This window comes from Dendropsophus ebraccatus, chromosome 14, assembly GCF_027789765.1.
Source record: "Dendropsophus ebraccatus isolate aDenEbr1 chromosome 14, aDenEbr1.pat, whole genome shotgun sequence".
Classification (NCBI taxonomy): Eukaryota; Metazoa; Chordata; class Amphibia; order Anura; family Hylidae; genus Dendropsophus; species Dendropsophus ebraccatus.
Genome location: NC_091467.1, coordinates 32,864,782 through 32,886,748, shown reverse-complemented (window position 1 = coordinate 32,886,748; position 21,967 = coordinate 32,864,782). Strand labels below are relative to the sequence as shown.

The following is a 21,967-nucleotide window of genomic DNA, read 5'->3' as shown; positions in this document are numbered from 1 at the left end:
GCTTCACTGAGAATTCTGGGGGGGGGGAAAGGATATGCAAAAACCAAACATCTCTCAAAGGAAAGACTTGCCATCTGCAGACAGCTGTTTCGGGGTTGGTTCCCCTCTTCAGTGCAGAGAAGGGTGCTTGCTGGCTAGTGAGAGGTCTATCGGCGTCTGAGTGATACTTATTCTTCTTAAGGAGAGTCTGTCGTAATTGCTGCTGCTCTAGGAATTCTGGGAAAAATTATTGCAAAATAGCGCTCACAACACTTGTTAGTGTTTCACTTAGAGTCTTAGAACATTGGGGACCTGTGCCAAGCACAGAACATTTCCCAGCACTGTTCATCTTATCACGGGCAGGAGTGCAGTGATTGGTGTCACCAGTATACAGATAACAGAGATGCACACAATAGCTGATGCTGATGTCCCCCTTCCTGTAGATTGACCTCTATGCGGTGCACCCTGTGGGGGGAAGAGGCGGCGCCCTATGAGGGGAAGTTGTGGGCCGGCAGCGTCTGTGGGCCACTGTGAAAAGGCCGGGTGGCGTGCTGGGAATGCACAGCGTGGGGGTGTTGGTAGCTACAGCCATCCTGCTGTCTCCACCTCAAGGTCTGGCAGTTGCCGCCTTGTGCGACCACCGTGGTCTCACACTTGTCTCTTTACCACAATGCTGTTACCTGAACCAAGCAGAGGTACATGGACCAGTCCTGAGGGGGACCAGACAGTGAGGGGAGAGAAAGGACTGGTAAGGAATTGTGAATTATTCATCATGGAAAAATAAGACATCCCTTGAAAATATTGCATCTTTGTGAGCAAAAATGAATATAAGACAATGTCTTATTATCGGGGAAACAGGGTATGTATGAAACCAATTTAAAAAAAATTGTACCACAAAAGTGAAAAAAAAAAATCCTCAAATTTGTGGGGCAATAATATCTCACAAGTTTATAGTAGGGTAAAACTGACACGCTAAGTTATACATCAATATGTTCTGATTAAGAGATGAGCGAACCGGGTTCGGGTTCGAGTCGATCCGAACCCGATCGTTCGGCATTTGATTAGTGGCGGCTGCTGAACTTGGATAAAGCTCTAAGGTTGTCTGGAAAACATGGATACAGCCAATGACTATATCCATGTTTTTCACATAGCCTTAGGGCTTTATCCAAGTATAGCAGCCACCGCTAATCAAATGCCGAAAGTTCAGGTTTGGATCGACTTAAGCATGCTCCAGGTTCGCTCATCTCTAGTTCTGATCCTTATAGCTCACTTTTTTCTATATGGAACTGTATAAGGCTATGTTCATACAATGTCAAAAAAAAAAAAAAAAAAAGGGAGAGAAGGCATCCGCTTTTGCTGTTTAAAAAGAAGTCTGTTTTTGCTGCAATTTAATTGACTTCAATGCAACACATGGCAGTTGAGAGGACAAATGTCCAATGAGCACAATGTATTAAATAATGGACGTCAAAATAATGATCATATCATAGTAAAAAAAAAAACACAGGCAAGAGGCAAAAAGTAAAGAAAAAAAAAAAAACTAAAAAGGGGGGAAAAACTCCTGTAATGCCAGCGCTGTCCTAATAAAAAACACAGGAACCGCAGATGTAGTTCAAAGTTAAGGCGTTTATTGAAAAATGCACAGATATAACCAATTTTGCGTAGTGATTTTTATTACCTTTTTTTTTTTTTTTATTTGTAATAATAAGCTATTTTGGCATTTGCTACTTTTCACTTATGCAGTTGACCATGTGGGATCAATATTGTTATTATGCACATGGTAATAACAATTTTTTTTTTTACTTGGTAAATGGAAGGGACCTTTTCATCTATAGTCACAACCGGACCCTGTCCCAAAAGGTCTCCGTCTCTTGTGGTGCCTGATAAAGCAAGATCGCCATTCTCATAATAATGTTAAAAAAAATGAATAATAATTAAAAAAAATCACAATACAAAATAAAAAAAAAAATGAAAAAAAAAACTAAAAAAAAACTTTAAGCACTATAATCTCTATGGGGAAGACATCTACATGACAAAAACAACAATACCTAGCATAGCTCAAAAACAAACATTTCCTTATGATTAAAAACATATATTTATGAAACAAACAACCGCATGATCCATCTGCAGGATTGTTAAACCAACCAAACGGAAACGTCAAAAATGGCATGATATTTCCATGTTCACCTTCTGAAGGCATGTTTACTAAATTCATCCAGTCTAATCCCTGGATACATGGAATCATGAATACAGCTCTGGCTATGCATGACCCAGCTAGAACGCATAGGCCACACAACATAAGGAGACCGACCAGGTTAGAGGTGTCCCTTTCCTGTTCAATATTCACCCCCGGCTTAAATAACATTTGTCCTTTGTCACTCTGTTACCCTGATGTCAGTATCGCTACCCCTGACCCATAGTAAGCGGCTCACAATACTCAATAAAACATTATGTATTGGGACACACAGTTCAGTCTAGAAAAAAAACAAACATTAAAAAAAACTAACCAGATCATGAAATGTTGTTACAACTTCTTTATCATTTTTTCTTATTAATAAAGAGAAAACATGACGTGTTCACGGATCCATGCGCTTGAACAATTTTACAGCCCATTGCTTTCTATTGGGCTATTCAGACGTTCCCTGATTTCACGGATACGTGATCTGTTTCGTTTAAAAATAGGACATGTCATTACTCGGAACGGAAGCACGGAACAGATTCCCCATAGAAATCAATAAGATCCGTGTATTTCACGGATGTACACAGTTGTGACATCCGTGAAAAACACACATGTGATGTAATCAATGTAATGACTGTTTTGCACGGATCACGGAGGTAGCTACCGGACCACAATAATGGACTGGGAAAATCACTGAAGTGTGAATGCAGCCTTAGGCTGCATTCACACTTCAGTGATTTTCCTGGTCCGGGATTGTGGTCTGCTAGCTTCCTCCATGATCCGTGAAAAACAGTCCGTTTTTCATCCGTTTTGCATCCGTGTCCATTTTTGTCACGGATCTGTTTTAAAGCATTTTAAATTACATTGATTACATCACATCCATGTTTAAACGGAACGGATCATGGATTCGTGAAATCTCGAAATCATTAGTGTACCTACACCCAAAATGAAGTAGTGCACCGTTGTATCCAGAGAAATGCAATCTTCTGGTGTCTGCACGCCGTTGTGCCCTGATCTTCGTTGTGACTTGTATGCTATAAATTCTGTAGTACCTGGCACAGCCTACAGACACGAGCGGCGCTGTTTTTGGGAGAGCGCGCGCTTCTCCGCAGCTGCTGCTCTCCGTTCAAAGAAGTAACATGTCACTATTCTGAGCGGAGAGCGCCGGCAGCGGAGGAGTGCGCGCCCTCTCATTTACTCACAGTGGGACACTGAGCACTGCAGGATTCCGCGGCAAATAGTCTGTCTTATAGTTTCTTCAGAATAGTCACTCGGTAGTCCAAAGGCTATGTTCACACATAGGGGGAGATTTATCAAACATAGTATAAAGTAGAACTGGCTCAGTCGCCCGTAGCAACCAATCAGATTCCACCTTTCATTTTTCAAAAAATCTGTGAGGAATGAAAGGTGGAATCTGATTGGTTGCTAGGGGCAACTGAGCCAATTCTACTTTACACCATGTTTGATAAATCTCCTCCAATATATTATTTCTATCAGTCTTTCAGTCAGTATTTTTTCGACCAAAACCAGAAGTGGGTTAAAAACAGAAACTGTACAAATCTTTCCATTATAAATTTTGTCCTGTCAGTTCCACTCCAGATTTTGGCTACAAATACTGAAAGAAATACTGACCAAAATACAATGTGTGAACATAGCCCAAAGCAGCATTTGAGAAATGCTATTCAATACTATTCAATGAATATTACTAGAGGACTAGAAGTGACTACAATAGTGACTACTCAGTGATTATTACACAGGAATACCCATGGACTATTATCTGGGACTACTCATTGATTATAATTGATAGGGCATCTACAATCACCAGATATTAGCAATATTTCTTTGCCTCTAGTATATACATTTTTTAGTATATTATCAGTTGTACACTATAGTTGGATAATAACTTGAAGGACTCTGCTCAGATACTTCTAGGTAAATTTGCTCTCTCTCGGGTAGCCTGTCAGTTGCCAAGAGGAAGTCCCGGCCCTGGACTATTTGCATATTGCCCCCCAGCCCTACTCATCCGCATGCTCCCAAGATCTGCTTCACAAACAGTGTCAGTAGTGTGTGTCTGAAGATGACTACGCGTGAGGCTGTACTATGTGCTTTCTGTATAGCTGCCCTTTTATTAGGTAGGTGAAATTTGGCATTATAATATTTAATAATAACACTTATAGAACAAGCAATAAGATATCTGCTCTTCTGTCTATTAAGATCTTATATGTGAATTTCTGTTCTCCTACCATCTATAGATCTCAATGCAAAACTAACTGTAAAAAAAAAAATATAATAATTTATATATATATATATATATATATATATATATATATATATATCCTAACATAAAAGTGTAAAAAAAAATTCTCTCTGTATGAAGTATCTGTAGTTTGTGTCAGACCAGTAGGCACTGAGCCGTCTTGTTTACACGCTCTTATCGTGAATTCTCTGTGAAAATACTTTTTTCCTGCACATCTGTGCGAAAGAGGAAGCAGTGGGGGGGCCATGTCTCGAAGTCTGACAGCGCAAAGGCGCATAAACACGTCCACAATAAATACTGTAATACACATAGCTCACATTGATAGGGATAGATCCACATGAAAAGTGGCAAGGTTGTAACTTGGTGTATTCCACTCAAACATAACTTTTGATATGTTGCTACCCATGGTGAGTCTAATAATTAATTCCATACTTGTTATTATTTATTCAGACTCCTTCCCCCAATTCTCAGCTGCATCTTTCAGCTGAAGACACAAAAATCTGTGTATGAGCTTTACTCTCTGTCTCCCCCCTACTTTCTAAGACAGCTGATGTAAACAAGCCCCTGGCAGGCTTTATCTGCAACATTGTAGCTTCTTTGTAACGCTGGGAGGGTTATTCTAAGGTCAAGTTGCTGATGAACTCACTGTGATTAACCCTCCCAGCATTACAAAGAAGCTACAATGTTGCAGAGACAGCCTGTCATGGATTTGTTTGCATTAGATTTTTATGTCTTCAGCAGAAAGCAGCTGCTGAGAACTGGGTGAAGGAGACTGAATAGATAATAACAAGTATGAAAGGAATTGTTAGTCTCAGCCTGAGCAGCAACATGTCAAAAGTTATGTTTGAGTGGAATACCCCTTTAATTGCATTGCTTACTTAACTAGATCGTCCATTATGACTTGTGTTATATTTCAGAGATGCATTTGCAATTCTATAGGCTTTACAGCTGAAATCTCCAAGCTCAGTGCCCACATGGAGCTAGCTCTGTCAATTGTTTTTATTCTGGTATGTTTAGTTTTATACCATAGAAAAAAGAAAAAAAACTAATCGCACCCTACAATACAGCAATATGATAAGGATTAAAAGGGTTATAAGAACATACTTGCTGGCTGGTTTACAATATTCAGAATTTGTTTCACTTGAAATATATACTATCATCTATCTATGTTTCTGTCTATATATCTATATATTTATTGTAACCTAAAGTACAGAATTCTCTTTGAAATGCTAGTTTACATGCACACACGTTGCAGCTACAATATAAACACAGTGAGATGTAAGGTCACTGAGGGTAAAGCAGATTGTATTAACAAAAATAAAAAAAGTAATAAGGTATTCAGGTAAAAAGATAATGCGAGGACAAACAAAACCTGAAACTTCACAAACACAATGCACTGGTGTTTTCTGGTATCTTGGAAATGTGCTATCTAGTTTCACATGCTTTTTCAACGCGGTGCTCAGAGGTAAACAAGTATGTGCCTCTTGAGCAGGGCAGAAGGCTGAAGTCACAGTTTTAGGTTTTTAAATGCAGCAAATATTCATTTGAAAGTTTATTACTGTGATTCGTTGTGGTTTTTACGATGTAGTTTGGACAGGTAAAACATACTTTTTAAAGTTTTCCCGATGCATTGTTTCCCCTGACCATCAAAAATGCAATAAAAAGTGAACCTACTACAAACAGATTTTTTTCAGCACAGGTTTGTGATGTGGTTCAACTTCTTTAGACCGAGCGGTTAATAACTATATTGGAAAACCTCAGCAATACATAGAAAAAAATATATATATTTGAGTTTTCCATTGCATTTTTTCATATGCATTTTTCTGTATTGTCAACTGTGAACATTCAAAACATAAAAAAGTGGAAGCGACCATATACTTTTAATAGCAGCAAATCCAACACGCCTGACTATTCTTTCCACCAACATCAGCTGTCATACACCTTAGATCAGGGACAGTGGCGTAGCTACCATAGAGGCAGGGTAGGCAGTTGCTATGGGGCCCTGTGGAGGAGGGGGGCCAGGGGGAGAAGTCAAGAGTGAGTGTCCTTCTACTTAACCCCTTATATACTGCAGTGTGTAAGTGGCCCAGTGTTTACTTCCATGCTGCAACACAAAAAAAAAGGGTTAACAAGCAGAAGACAGAGAGATAACCTTTGACCTCTGTTCTCCAGCAGTGGCCAGCAAGTAGGAAAATGTGCAGGGCTCTGTGCAGAGGTCAGGGGTTATCAGTGCACAAGCAGTAAAGCAGGTATATCCTTGTCTTTTGAACATTGGGTCACTTACACACTACAATACATAAGATTTTATTTTTTGGCCACATCACAGAGCATATACTGTGTATATATATATATATATATATATATATGCGTAGGGGAGGGGGGCCCCTTAAATTTTTTTGCTATGGGGCCCCGTGAATCCTAGGGATGTCAAACTCAGGCTCTCCAGCTGTTACAAAACTACAATTCCCATCATGCCTGGGCAGCCAATGCTACAGCTTTGGATGTCTAGGCATGATGGTAATTGTAGTTTTTCAACAGCTGGAGAGCCTGAGTTTGAAACTCCTGCCTTAGACAGTCGGCTGAATCCAGGGGGTTCATCTGACTTTAGTTTAAAGTATATGGGGACCTTAAAGGGTTTATCCAGGATTCTAAAAAGCTGTTTTTTTAAAAAAAAAAAAAAAAACAGCAGCACGCCTGTCCACAGGTTGTGTGGCAGAGCTATGTAGCTCTTACCACTTAGGAGTGTGTTGATAATATAAGTGGTTAGATTTGGCAGATTTTGTTGGAGAAATTTCTGGATTGTCCACTCCTCTCAATGCACCAGTAGTGGCAGAATAAACATGGCTCACTGCCCTCCCCTTATTGAATATATGCAGTTTATTGAGTCCACAATAGATTAATTGCGGAGCCAATAAAATCAGTAGATTTGTTGTCCAGGTCTATCGGGAAGAGCATACAGGTCTCCTGCGTCTCTTTGTGGTTGGAATACATGTGCCTATAGTGGTTGTGTCTAAGGGTGGTATTACACGGAACGATTATCGTTCAAAAATTTGAACAATAATAGTTTAGCGTAATAGCAGAAATCAACTAATAGACTTTGGACCTATTTTTATTGTTGATCTTTTGCAAATTGTTCGCTTGTAAGGCTATGTTCACACATCGCCCGCATCAGAACTCTCATAGCACACAATGAAGCAAGCGGCCGGAGCCGCTCACTTCATTGTGTGAACTGACAGGTCTGTCTGAGGCCACAATTCACTGAATTGCGGCCGAAGAAAACTGACATGTCAGTTCTTCGCGGGGCCACTTGGGATCCCATAGAAGATAAGGCAGCGTGTTTCAGCGTACTAAGTACAGCCGTTGTTACCGATAGCAACAACGGTCGTACTTTTACGCTGTGTAACATAGCCTAATAAGATGTTGTTCGGTTGTAAGCAGTAGTGGCAAACACAGTGGCGACAAAAGGACGAACACAATAACGGTCATAAGTAACGATCATCGTCCGTGTAATTGGGTGAACAATTTCAGATCGTTCACCATAGAAGTCGTTTGAGTAAGTTTATCGTTAATTGTCGAAAAATCGCTTTGTGTAATAGTACCCTAACACTACCCTTCAAGGTGAGCGTCCACCCTTAGGGTGCCTTCACACCTACCGACTCGCAGCGTTAATAATGCTGCAAGTCGGCTAGGTCCTGGCAGATCACTGTCTGTACATACACGCAGCGGTCTGAACGACCGCTGCGTGTATGTAAATCTGCCGGCCGCTTAACCCTTTCTGATGCCGGACTCCTCCCGCTCCGCTCTGTATACATTACCTGTCCTCGCTCCACGGGGTCCCGGCGTCCTGTTCTCCCGCCCGGCCAATCAGTGGCTGCGGCAGGGCAACACACTGATTGGCCGGGCGCGAGAGCAGTACGCCGGGACCCTGTGGAGCGAGGAGGTATGGATACAGAGCGGAGCGGGAGGTGGCCGGCATCAGAAAGGGTTAAGCGGACGGCAGATTTACATACACGCAGCGGTCGTTCAGACCGCTGCGTATATGCACTGACAGTGATCTGCCAGGACCTAGCCGACTTGCAGCGTTATTAACGCTGCGAGTCGGTAGGTGTGAAGGCACCTTAGCGTTTGGGAAGAATACTATACTACAATTCTCTACCACTCATCTTAATGACACCTGCAGAAAGCCATGTGCTTGCCAAACAAATTTCTGCTTCAAATCTGCTGCATGTGAATCCGCCCTATGGACTGACATTTTCTTTTTCTATCTACTTTATTCTCAAAAACAGGACTTTCCACTATCTGCAGACAGCTCTTTTATTGGTTATACCTTATGCCTGACTCATTTAAAGGTTATCTATATATAATATTCTTGTGAAATCGTCTCTGTACGTCAGTGGTCTCCAAACTGTGGTTCTCTTGCTGCTGCAAAACTACAATTCTCAGCATGCCCTGACAACCGGAGGTCAAGCAGATCCATAACTATTTCTAAGGAGGGATCTCAGCTACCCAATCCACACACATTGAGTAGACAAGATGATAATAATAATTAATAAATTTTATTTATATAGCGCCAACAGATTCCGCAGCACTTTACAATTCTGGGGGAACATACATATACACAAAGCAGACATTACAGAGATATACATATAATTATTCATACATGAGGAGCTTGAGGAGTAAGCTTGAGAAAGGCACTGATAGACTAATAAACTTATCTTGGCATTCTTATCTGGCTTGGTGAGTCACATCCATTGGTAGCCAGCAGCACATGGCTTACTAACCACCTGGCTCTAATACCTGCGCTATGCTGTCTGAAGGATCGCTTGTGGGCCCTATAGTCTTTTAAGGACCTTGCTTCTTCCCGGTGTATCTGCTCCACACGCTGTGTGGATGATCCTCTGCTAAGCTGCGGTATTGATATTACGTCTGATATAGTGTTGTGCCTATCATTGCACAACCTCAAAAGGTGAGCACATTGACGATCTTGTGCATTATTGCTATCTAGTAACCCAGATATTGCACTAGGAAGCGCCCTTCCCTCCTTTCCTTCTTCTTTTTCATACATGAGGAGTGAGGGCACTGCTCGCATGCATCAGCTTACAGACTATCAGGCATAAGCTTACAGACTATCAGGATCCCTTCTTGGCTGCACAATTTGTATCAATCGGGTAGCTGATGTCGGTAGAGATGTCGGTAGAGATAGGGGTCAGGCGTGATGGGAAATCATTGCCAAATTCCTTTGTTCTCAGAGAGATAAGCTGTTGCCAGAGCTGTCTGGCTTCAGCTTACCCATTCCCATGGAGGACACAGGAACATTTGGTTGCAACAAACATTCCTGTGTATGGGTAGGACGGGAGAGATAGCGGTTAGCCAAATGATCATATAGCAGACCGCTATTGAAGGTGTATGACCACCTAAACAGCCCCCCCACCTGCCAATGCTATAATAAGATAGACTATGTATTAGACAAGTAATGAATCCTTATCATGCTCACAGCTGCAGATGTGGCAGATAGCTAATAAGGAGGTAGAACAAATGATACTTATCTCTTAGATAAAATTTTTGAAGCCAAAGCCAGGAATGGATTTGAGAAGAGGAAATCTCAGTCTTTCCTTTATGACCTGTTCCCTATTTATAGTCTATTTCTGTATTTAGCTTAAACAATCTGTCAGATAAATCTCTCTGTGTAAACGCATCCTATGCCGATGTTTGCTGAGTTATAAAGTCATGTTATCTTTCTAAGCTCACAAGTCATAGCTGAGCTGCAGCATGCATGCCTCCAACTTCTCTCCTAGAACAAAAGGATCAAGCAGTTGAGATCCAACGTGCTCGATCCTCCTCTCCATGACATCATCTGTTGAGTTAGAGACAAGAGATCCCCATACACATTAGATGGATGACCAGACCCGACAAAATTGGTGGCTTTGGCTGACTTTTTCTTCTTACTGTGTATTGGGGCCGTACAGCTATAGAGAGCCTTAATTTTCGCAACTCCTCAGATAACAAGGGGAGGAGGGGGAAGTGTCTTTTCATTTGTTTGCAGCAATGTTACAAGAGTTTTCTTATCAACTCTATGTTTCTATTTGCAGATCAAGGATGCTGTGCACAGAATAAGACTTTTGAACAGTCAGGTACATTGAAATGTCCTTACTAATAAGCTAAATCATGTCCTTTATATAATAAGAAATTCTGAAATGATTACCGCTACCTGGGTTCCCTTCAAGTAAATTGTACTAAGGTGCAATACCAGACACAGCCACTGCAAAATATATGGCACTGTGCTTGGTAACCCATGAAGAGCATATTGCACAGGCTGCAGCACCACAGCTGCAGACAGCTCTTTTATTGCTTATACCCTATGGCTGACTTATTTAAAGGTAATCTTTATATAATATTCTTGTGAAATCATCTCTGTACAACCGAAGGTCAGGCAGATCCATAACTACTTCTAAGAAGGGATCTCAGCTTCCGAATCCACACACATCAAGTAGACAAAATAGCTGAGATCCCTTATGTCGGAGGAGATAGGGACCGGGATTGATGAAAAATTATTGTTCAACCCCTTTATTCTCAAAGAGATAAGCTGCCACCAGAGCTGTCTGGCTTCAGCTTACCCATTCCCATGGAGGACATTTGGTTGCGACAAACATTTCTGTGTATGGGGAGGATTGGAGAGATAACTGTGGGCCGAATGATCATTCAGTAGTTATCTTTCTAAGTTCACAAGTCATAGAGGCTGAGCTGAGCTGCAGCATGTATGGCTCCGGCTTCTCTCCTAGAACAAAAGGGTCAAGCAGCTAGGATCCAGCATGCTGGATTCTCCTCTCCATGACATCATCTGTTGGGTTGGAGACAAGAGATCCCCATACACATGAGATAAGACGACCAGACGATGCAAAATCGGTGGGTTCGGCTGATTCTTTGTTATTGTGTATTGGGGCCGTACATCTATAGAGAGCCTTCATTTTCGCAACTCCCGATATAACAAGTGTAAAGATGTTTTTGCAGCAATGTAAGTGTCTTCTTATCAACCCTCTGTTTCTATTTGCAGATCAGGGATGTCGTCCACGGAATTACACTTGTGAAGGGTCAGGTACATTGCAATGTCCTTACTAATAGGATAAACAGCGTTCTTTATATAATAAGTAGAGATGAGCAAAGCATTGTGCAGTCGATTTGCTTTGTTCTGCGAAGTGAATTCACACAGATTCGTTCAAAAACATGGCAGCCGCACATGATGTCTGGAGCATCACTGGGCGGGAGAAAGAGATTAACCATAATGCCAAGCGCCCGTCCAATCAGCTGCAGGCTGTGATGGCAGCACCTCCCCCTCTACATAAGGCGGTTTGTTAAGGAGGTGGCCAGTCAGCTGTGTGTGGAGGAAAGAGCAGCAGGTAGTTAGAGCAGAGCAGGGATAGACTGAGGGTTGGTTCACACTGAGGAATCCAGTCCCACAGATTCCGCAGCTCGTCCCCGCTCATGGCCACGCGCATCTCCACCCGTGCCATAGACTCCATTCTATGGTCAGGCGGATTCTACCATCCATCCAAAGAATGAATTTTTTTTCTATTCAAAGAAACTCTTAACCCTTAGAAGACCAGGCCAATTTTCATTTTTGTGTTTTCATTTTTTCCCCGTGTTTAAAAGGCGGGAGATTTAATAGGGGGAGATTTATCAAACATGGTGTAAAGTGAAACTGGCTCAGTTGCCCCTAGCAACCAATCAGATTCCACTTTTCATTCCTCACTGACTCTTTGGAAAATAAAAAAAAGGAATCTAATTGGTTGCTAGGAGAAACTAAGCCAGTATCACTTTACACCTGTTTGATAAATCTCCCCCATAGTGCTTGCATTTTTTCACCTAATGACCCACATGAGCCCTTTTTTTTGGCGTCACTAATTGTACTTTGCAATGACAGGCTTAATTTTTGCATAAAGTACACTGCGAAACCAGAAATAAATTATGCGTGCAGTGAAATTTAAAATAAAATGCTATTTTTTTTTATTTGGCGGGGTTTTGTGTTTACGCTATTTGCCTTATGGTAAAACTGATATGTTATACATGTTCTTCAAGTTAGTACGATTACGACGATACATAACTTGCATAACTTTTATTTTATTTGATGGCTTTTAAAAAATTAAAACCTTTAAAAAAAAAAAAAAAAAAAAGTTCCTTAAAATTGCTCTATTCCCATGCTTATAACGCTTTTATTTTTTTGAGAAGCAAAAATAAGCGGGCGCTTCCTAGTGTAATAAATAAAAAAATATAATAAGTGAAAAGTCTATATTAAAACCACTCACCTATTGGAGTTTTGCTATGAAATAGGCACAACTCTATAGCAGGCTTGAGGTATACACCACAGCCATTCTGCAATTCTGCACTTTGGAATTTTTTGCGCTTACGAGATTAGGAATGTGATAATTTAATAGTTCAGGCAATTACACGAAACCAAATATGTTTATTTTTTAATTATTTTTATTTATAAAATGGGAAAAGGGGAGTGATTCAGACTTTTATTAGGGGAGGGGATTTTTTATTATTGGAAAAAACTTTTTTTTTTTTTTTTTTTAACACACTAACTGGGGGACTTCTAGTATAACTACCTTGATCTTTCATTGAGATCTATGCGGTATAGATATACCACATAGATCAATGAGATAGGCGATCTATTGCCCAGGAACAATAGATCGCAGAGCTGGGATCAGCGCCATTATGGCGCAGACCCCAGGGCGGCTCAGATAGAGGGACCACTTGTCTGCGATCGTTTCACGCGCTAGACCACCATTGATGCGTTAAAGCAGCCATTTAAATGCAGCTGTCAGCTTTGACAGCTGCATTTAAAAGGCTAATTAGCAGACACGGCAATCAGACCGTGTCTGCTAATTGTCGCAGTACCAGGCTGCAGATAGCAGCCGGGATCAGGGGGGGTTAAGAGTGGGGCTGTCGCGCGGCCCCTCTCTTAACTCCCCTAGCGACGTCATGACGTAGGGGTTAAATGGGTACTCCAGCTAAAATCTTTTTCTTTCAAATCAACTGGTTTCAGAAAGTTAGATACATTTTTAATTGACTTCTATTTAAAAATCTCAAGTCTTCCCATACTAATCAATAGAAATATGTAGAAGACGGCACTTCCGTGGCGGTGGTGCTCGAGGTGAGAAAAATGTTCAGATATTAGGAAGAGCCGGGCACTCACCAAGTAGATTATGCTTCTTTATTGTAGTGTAGCAAACATATGGTACAAGGACGCGTTTCGGCCAAGCATGGCCTTCATCAGCTTAGGGGTGTAGACCCCTAAGCTACTTGGTGAGTGCCGGGCTCTTCCTAATATCTTCCCATACTTATCAGCTGCCATATGTCCTGTAGGAAGTGGTGTTTTCTTTTTAGTCTAACACAATGCTCTCTGTGGTGTATAACTATGCAGGTCTTGATAAATCTCCCCAAATGTGCATTAAACAGGTTGTTGTATGGTTTCCAGCCATCTCTCAAGTGAATAGCAGTTTGCGTAAAGAAGTTTCACAAATACTGTACTAAATCTGCAATGATATGTCTTATAGGTAGCCATCTATTACATGTTATATCTATCTATCTATATAATGCTAGTCTATCACATATCTATGTAATCTATGTCATCTTATATTTATCCATCCATCCCATATCAATCAAATCCCAGCGACTCCATTCTCCATATAGAAATATTCCCAGTACTTATCCCCTCAGTACACTATGCCTCACCAGGATACACCACATACAGCAGTTGGGTTGCTCACTGGATGGATGCTTTGTTGTTCTAGATGACCTAAGGCAGCATTATCGCTTTATGGGTGTGAAAAAGGGTAAGACTGCCAGAATACCATGTGGACATAGGTACCTGATCCCTCGAAACTCTACGATCTCCTGGTATCGTGGCCATCAGAACGGCTCAGTCATCACGTACTTGGACCAGGAGCCTCACATGAAAAAGGAAGAAAACAGCCTGATTATTAACAACGTGCAGAGTAAAGACAATGGCGTCTACTTCTGTATCTGTAATACAACTAAAGAAATGGTGCGGTCAATCTGTGGCACAGAGTTGATGGTACTGGGTAAGTTCAGAGTATGAATGCAATCCATGGGTACCATTGTACTCTTACTATATATTTAATGTTACTACACATTTGTTTCTAACACCCTCAGAAAGTGGGGGTCCATGGTCCCCATATAAGAGAACTATAGGGCCCAACCTCTAACGATACAAAGAAATAAATGTATCCATATAGTATCCATATTTACTCAATACAATGTGGTGGGCATATTTGTGATATCTTAAAGGGAACATGTCATTACTGCCCGAAACACAAGTCATTGGGATGGCCCAGTACCTTCTCCCAGTCCCACTAGCCATAAGTCATAGATCTTATCCTGTTTTGGCCTTAGGTAAGATCCATCAATCACGTCAGGCACAAGCCGACAGGATTTGTCCTAATGAGTCGGGCAGCATGAAAGTGATAACACCTTTAACTATAGGAGCAATCAGCAGAATTGCAAATACAACACTGACTAAAATTGGGTTAAAAATAATTGACAACTTTTTTATGAAAATGAGTTCTACAGGTAAATACTAAAAAGAGGACGTGTTTTAATAAACTTACATGCCTACTGCTAGCGTCTTTACCGCCTATCTACACAAGTCACATTGTAAACATACATACGCACACATCGGGGAGGCTTCCTGTTTTTCACTGTACTGATACAGAGCTAAAAATGTTTCAGTTCTATTTTCTAACCTCTTATATATTACGTGGGCAATATGTGACCTCAACTTATTCCATACCTTGTAATAACGAGAACTGAAACTTTTAATTGATTATATGTAGATGATATTTGATACATATTTAGGGTGCCTTCACACACACCAGATCTGCAGCAGATACGCAGCAGATTTGATGGTGCAGATTTGATGCTGTGTTCAGTTATTTAGATCAAATCTGCTGCGGATCCGCAGCAGAAAATCCGCTGCGATGCGGTGTGTGTGTGAAGCCAATAAAATAAAAACTTAAAGGGGTTCTCCAATGTAGATAACCTCTTCTCTAGACTGCATGTCTAGCAGCTAAACTCCTTGGTGATTCACTGCAATTTTTAGAAGGTTGTCCACACATTTCTTCCTGGAGTGGCCACTAGAGGAGATATGTGGTATTACATGTAACCTCCAGAGCCAAACTGCCTAATTCACAATATCTGTTATATTGGAGCTGGAGACCCAGGTGGGACCCAGGTAGAGGACCCCTTCTCTATGACATCCAGACATATGGACAGTGTATTTCAGAACAGCACACTCCCTTTATGCCTCCACCTGTACCCATTTCTAGACAGTAGAGACCCATCAGCATAGAGCACTTGTGGGAGGAATGACTATTGCAGGACATTAGGCTCAAAAATGGGATTCTCCATGCTAAAATCAGAAGAGACATGGCATCTGCACTGCACAACAATGCCTCCTTTGTTTTATCCTTCTATCTAAAGAAACACAATGTTTATTTTTCTATTGTCACGTTAGACACCAACCTCCAAATATGACCGTCCTGATATATTTGCAGGATTGCCTAAAAATCATTTGTCACGGAAAACTTAAAGATCAAGTAGTTTCCTATTCTCGTCTGAAATTACAGATCAGCTAAACCCCCTTATTTGTAGAATTGTAGGTGGGTAAACAAGAAGGCATATGACTGAGACAGCTAGGTTCTATGCTAGAAAATGCCCCTTATCCTGCATTACCCAGATATCTCCAATATTCTCACATTTTCCTCCCAATAAAATTTTGTTTATTCAAACATACAAGTTTAACTTTACATTTACCATACAAGTATACTTCATTTTTTTTTACATGATACATACTGGATAGATCATCCTCATGGCTGAACTCATAGGTGTTCACTATGGGGAGGTGAGGAGTGAGCAGCAGCTAGACTGCTCTATCATTGCATTATCCTTCCCAGAACAATAGAGTCGGATGGTGAGAAAATCTAACATGTCCCTACATCATGTGTTTTGGGAGAGTCTTAAGACCCCCCCCCCCCATACACCTTAAGGCCCTATTCCACGGAACGATTATCGTTCATAAACTCGCTCCAACGACCGCTTGTTAACGATCACTAAACGATTTTTTTTAGCAAGCGATAACACATAACACACAAGGATATATGTAATGTAACGATTATTTTGCGGCCGTTACATGGTCATTTAAAACGTTCTCCGGGGTGACCATGACCATACGATACACACCTACTTTTTTTAAACTTTTTTTACGAACAACTAAAAGATTTCTAATTTTACGAACCGATTAGCGAATTATCTTTCAAAGACCAACAATTTTTTTTCGACATGTTGAAAAACTATTTTGAATGACAACATAACGATTTCGCCTTTGTCATTCGCTCGTTTACACCAATTCCACAAAGCAATTATCGTTAACGAGCGGTCGTTGGAGTGAGTTTATCAACGATAATCGTTCCATGGAATAGGGCCTTTAGACTATTGGCCTTACCCACTAGTTGACTTTAGTCTAAGGTGAATGGGAACCTTTAAGGATTGGACTGTGGTCATCTCCAGCAAAAGCATAAAATATACCAGAGCTGTATAGGAAGCAGCAAGAAAAGGAGAAAAAGTTATGAACAAAGAGCAAACATTAAAAATTTAAACTCTATTTGCAGGTTGCCACACTACAAAAACTGCACAGACAAGAAATACAATGAAAGACACCATCATAGTGATACAGACAATGCTTATTGCACTCTTTTTAGTGGTGCCTGTAACCCTTCTAAGAGATATGGTAAGTCTAATGTGGGCCGTGGTAGATGAATGGTGAATTCAATATCCTATCCATATAATTATGTATAGATACAGTAAATATTGGTTGTGATGTCACATCTTAGGTTTGGCATTATGACTACAGTGCCCGGACACCCTCAATCCTACCGAACCAAATGTAGATTATTTTAGAACTCCTTATATAAAATATTAAAAGGAAATCCAGCATGTTATATATCACAGTCCATGGTCAGCACTAATAATACTCATTGTTACTTAAATTACAGAATAAAAAACGCAGTTTGAAGATTGAGGACCATACCTATGAGGTAGGTGTTGTATGTTAAGGCTGGGTTCACACACAGTATATTTGAGGCTGTATTTGGTCCTCATGTCAGGTCCTCATAGCAACCAAAACCAGGAGTGGATTGAAAATACAGAAAGGATCTGTTCACACAATGTTGAAATTGAGTGGATGGCCGCCATATAACAGTAAATAACGGCCATTATTTCAATACCACAGCCGTTGTTTTAAAATAACAGCAAATATTTGCCATTAAATGATGGCCATCCACTCAATTACAACATTATGTGAACAGAGCCTTTCTGTGTTTTCAATCCACTCCTGGTTTTGGTTGCTATACAGCCTCACAAATACAGCCTCAAATATACATAGTGTGAACCGAGCCTAAAACTGTACATAGAAACAAATCAGGGTAAGACTCTGTTCACACCATGGTCATGGCTTTACTTATGCATGATGCAGTGACGGGCCCATCAAATGATGGACACCAATAGCACCCAATAATGACTTATAATGGGGTCTTCCAGGATGGACTAGAACACACTTTTTTTCGTTTATACTTTACTATAGATATATATATATATATATATATGTGCCAACTGGTGATAGACTAGAACTCTCAGAATAAAGCACAGGTTCACAGACACTCATTATGGCTTTCCTTGCAAGAAATCTTCAAACCATCAAAAATTCTCCAGTGTCTCGTGGGTTGCATTATTGTTTGAAAGAAGACTAATGGTGCGTTTACACGTAACGATTATCGGGCGAATTTGCATGCGGCGGTCCCGGCCTGTGATTGGCTGAGCGGCCTACCAGCTGACAGGCCGCTGTGAAGCTAGAGCGCGCACGGGACCCCGGGAGAAGTGGACGGCAGGAGCAGCCCTGGAACGTGGATGGGTAATGTATGCCAGTTTAGCAAGGGCTGCAAGGACATCGGTAACGATGTCCTTGCAGCTCTTGTCAAACGATTATCAGGCCGTGTAATAGGCCCAGTAAACGAGCAACGATCTAGCAGATCGCTGCTCGTTTACAGGTATTATCGGGCCCTGCTCGGCCCGTGTAATACCACCCTTAGGGTCCTATTCCACGGGCCGAGGAGGGCCCGATCAACGATGTAAACGATCGTTTACTGGGCCTATTCTACGGCCCGATGATCGTTGAGCGAGGGCTGCAAGGACATCGTTACCGATGTCCTTGCAGCCCTTGCAGCATCATACATTACCTGGCTGCAGGGCTTGTCCTCCGCTCCGTCTCCTCCCCGGGTCCCCCGAACTCTATCTTCTGAATGGCCGGTCAGCTGACAGGCCACAATCAGCCAATCACAGGCCGCGGCGGTCCCGGCCTGTGATTGGCTGAGCGCTCCGTCAGCTGACCGGCCATTCAGAAGATAGAGCGCGTGGGACCCGGGGATGAAGACAGCGCAGAGAAGAAGCCTGGACATGTATGATGATGCTGCTGCTGTTTCTTCTCAAATCGTCGCCCGCCGCGCACCGCTATTCAACCGTAGCGATGCGCGGTGGGGGAACGATGATTTAAGGTCTGGCCCTAAATGAACGATCAGCCGATCACACGATCATCGGCTGATCGTTCTCTCTATTTCACCGAACGATAATGCCGAATCGGGCCAAATGGGCCCGATCCAGCCAATTATCGTTACTGTGGAATAGGGCCCTTAGGGTCCTTTTACACATCTGACAGATTTTTGAAGCCAAGGAAAGACTGAGATTTCTCTTCTTTTCAAATCCATTCCTGGCTTTGGCTTCAAAAATCTGTTAGATAATCTGTCAGTGTAAAGAGACCTTAAAGTGACTCTGTAACCACAATCTGACCCCCCCCTCCAAACCACTTATACCTTCAGATAGCTGCTTTTAGTCCAGGATCTATCCTGGGGTCCGTTCCGCAGGTGATGGAGTTATTGTCCTAAAAAACAACTTTAAAACTTGTAGCCCTGTGTCAAACTGGCATGGCCTAGAGTACCCATGGTCTAGGTTTGCACCGCCTCTCCGTCCCTCCTCCCCGCCTTCCTCATTATTAGAATTGCCCCTGGAACATTTTCTCCTATTCCTCACCTTTGTGAACACAGCACATGGACTGGATCGTTAAGGCACCTGTGCAGTGTTCAAACACGTGAGGAATAGGAGGAAATGTTGTTATGGCATTCCTAAAGATGAAGAGGGCGGGGAGGAGGGATGGAGGGGTGTGGCAATCCTATTGCACACACACTAGGCCACACTAATTTGATCCAGAGCTGCAAGATTAAAAGTTGTTTTTTTAGGACAATAACTGCATCACCTACCGAACAGACCCCAGGACAGATCTTGGATTAAAAGCAGCTATCCTGTGTACGAGCGGTTCGGAGGGGTCAGATTGTGGGTAAAGAGTCGCTTTAAGAACCATAAAACTAACTTCTAAGTCTGGATCATGTAAAGTCAATACAGAGAGACCAGACTGTACAAAAGCAAACATCATGTAATAGGAGAGCAGAATAGCTGTGGATTTGCAATCTGTATTTGGCCTTTAAAGTATAAGATAAAAAGAATATATTCACCAGATTTATAGGAGAAGAGTGCAGCCTCCGTTACTTCTGTATTTTGGATGATAATTAGACATGAGCCAAACTCTAGCATGCTCAAATCCAATCGTTCACAATTGAATACCAGCGGGTGAATAAGTTAGATTCCTATGACTGTATCCACGATTACCCTAGGGCTGCATCCAACTTCTCCAGCCACCGGTATTCAAATGCCAAATGATCGAACTCGATCTCTAATCATCTCTAATGATAATCAATAGGGCCACCGCTGTAACCCCCTTAGGGCTCATCAACCAGTGTCTGTAAACTAAGGCTGGTGTCGCAAGTACGACGCTCTGCTATCTTTGTTCAAACCCATTGAGTTGAATGGAGCAGAAGTGTGCATGACCCACCACTGCTTCTCTTATATGGGGAAAAACAAGAACGCAATTCTTATTATTGTAACTGTTCCCTGCTCAGAAGCCCAATTATGTATTGTGAAAAGAGACAGACAGCAGTTTACAAATATTCATAAATAGAGGGGGGGGGGGAGGTATACTTACCTACCCCTGGTCCCCCACAGTTCCCACTGCATCTCCTGTCCATCTCCTTCCAGTGCTCTGCTGCTCCTGGGATAAGAGCTCAGAGCAGGACTTGCCAATCAGAGATCACTGCAACAGGTTCTGCTCTGAGTTCTTGTCTCGAAAGTAGGTAGAAGACAGGCACAGGGCTTCGGATTGTAAGTAGTTTTTTTTTCTATTTTCTCTATATATGAATTTTAGAAAAAAATGCCAAAATACCCCTTTAATAGACACGCGGCTGGGCCAGGATTCAAGGCTGTGATATTATTCTCATGCAACTGTGCAGATCCATAATCTACTGTACAGTAGTGTAACCAGAGTCTTTGTTCTGTATTCAGCATAGTTTAGTAATACAATGTAGTTGGCATATCTAGTACATGTAACCGAAATTCTGTTGTCCATTACACAGGGGCTAGAAGCGTATCAGACAGCGACCTATGAGGACATCCAAACTGTACGAGTCCTTGCTGCAAAGTCAATGGAAGGAGAGCACCCGTGCCTGGAGTAGCAGTGTGAAGCATATTCTTACCCTTTATTGTTATATGTTGGGTTGAGAAACCAGTTCTATACCACAACACACTGGTTAGAACCCAAATCCTGACTTGTACAGTGATGAAAGTGTCCAAAACAGACTGTAGGGTCGGACTATTGTGTTACTGAGCCATCTGAGCATCCCAAGAGCAGACCACAGTGGGATCTTGTCCCGACCAGTGGGCTCTTGTCCCATTGGGGGAGACAGGATTGGTGCATATCCAGCTTTAGCAATGTATAATCTGCTTCATTTACCACCTATGAAAAGCCTGTATGTATTATATATATTGTAGCTCTATATCATGCGTTGTGCAGATGTTTTGCTTGTATTAAAATTAAAACTGCTTAAAGGGGAAATTTATCTTAAAGGGATTACCAGCATCTGACAATCTCTATTTCTGTTAGAACGGGGCACTAAGAACAGACTGCTGGGACCCCAGCTATCAGCTGTAAAGTGCAACATAATCTGTCAGCAAGTGTTTCATTCCCCTGCAGTAGAGCTAAGCATTACATGGGGTCCTCCAGAGACATCTCTGTAGCCACACTCTACTGGATCCTAGTCCAATTGTGTCTATACATAGCGCCATATTTTGGAAATTTACTCTTAAAGGGGTTATCCAGCGCTACAAAAACATGGCCCCTTTTCCCCCTCTCTTGTCTCCAGTTCAGGTGTGGTTTGCAATTAAGCTCCATTTACTTCAATGGAGCTGAGTTTTAAACCACACCCAATCTGGAGACAAGAGAGGGGGAAAAGTGGCCATGTTTTTGTAGTACTGGATAACCCCTTTAAATATATTTTCCAACATGTCAACTTCAGGGTCAATAATCAATACCTAGAAAAAAA

At 41.7% G+C, this 21,967-nt stretch overlaps 1 protein-coding gene across 1 annotated transcript; it reads left to right on the top strand.

Annotated features, from left to right (window-relative positions):
- The first annotated feature begins 4,136 nt into the window (after positions 1–4,136).
- CD79B (CD79b molecule) lies at positions 4,137–21,781 on the top strand. Its single transcript, XM_069952923.1, has 7 exons — positions 4,137–4,287; positions 10,502–10,543; positions 11,464–11,505; positions 14,204–14,494; positions 17,099–17,217; positions 17,483–17,524; positions 21,002–21,781. The coding sequence occupies exons 1-7, from the start codon at positions 4,233–4,235 to the stop codon at positions 21,098–21,100; spliced, it is 690 nt and encodes a 229-aa protein (XP_069809024.1). The 5' UTR covers positions 4,137–4,232; the 3' UTR covers positions 21,101–21,781.
- The last annotated feature ends 186 nt before the right edge of the window (positions 21,782–21,967 follow it).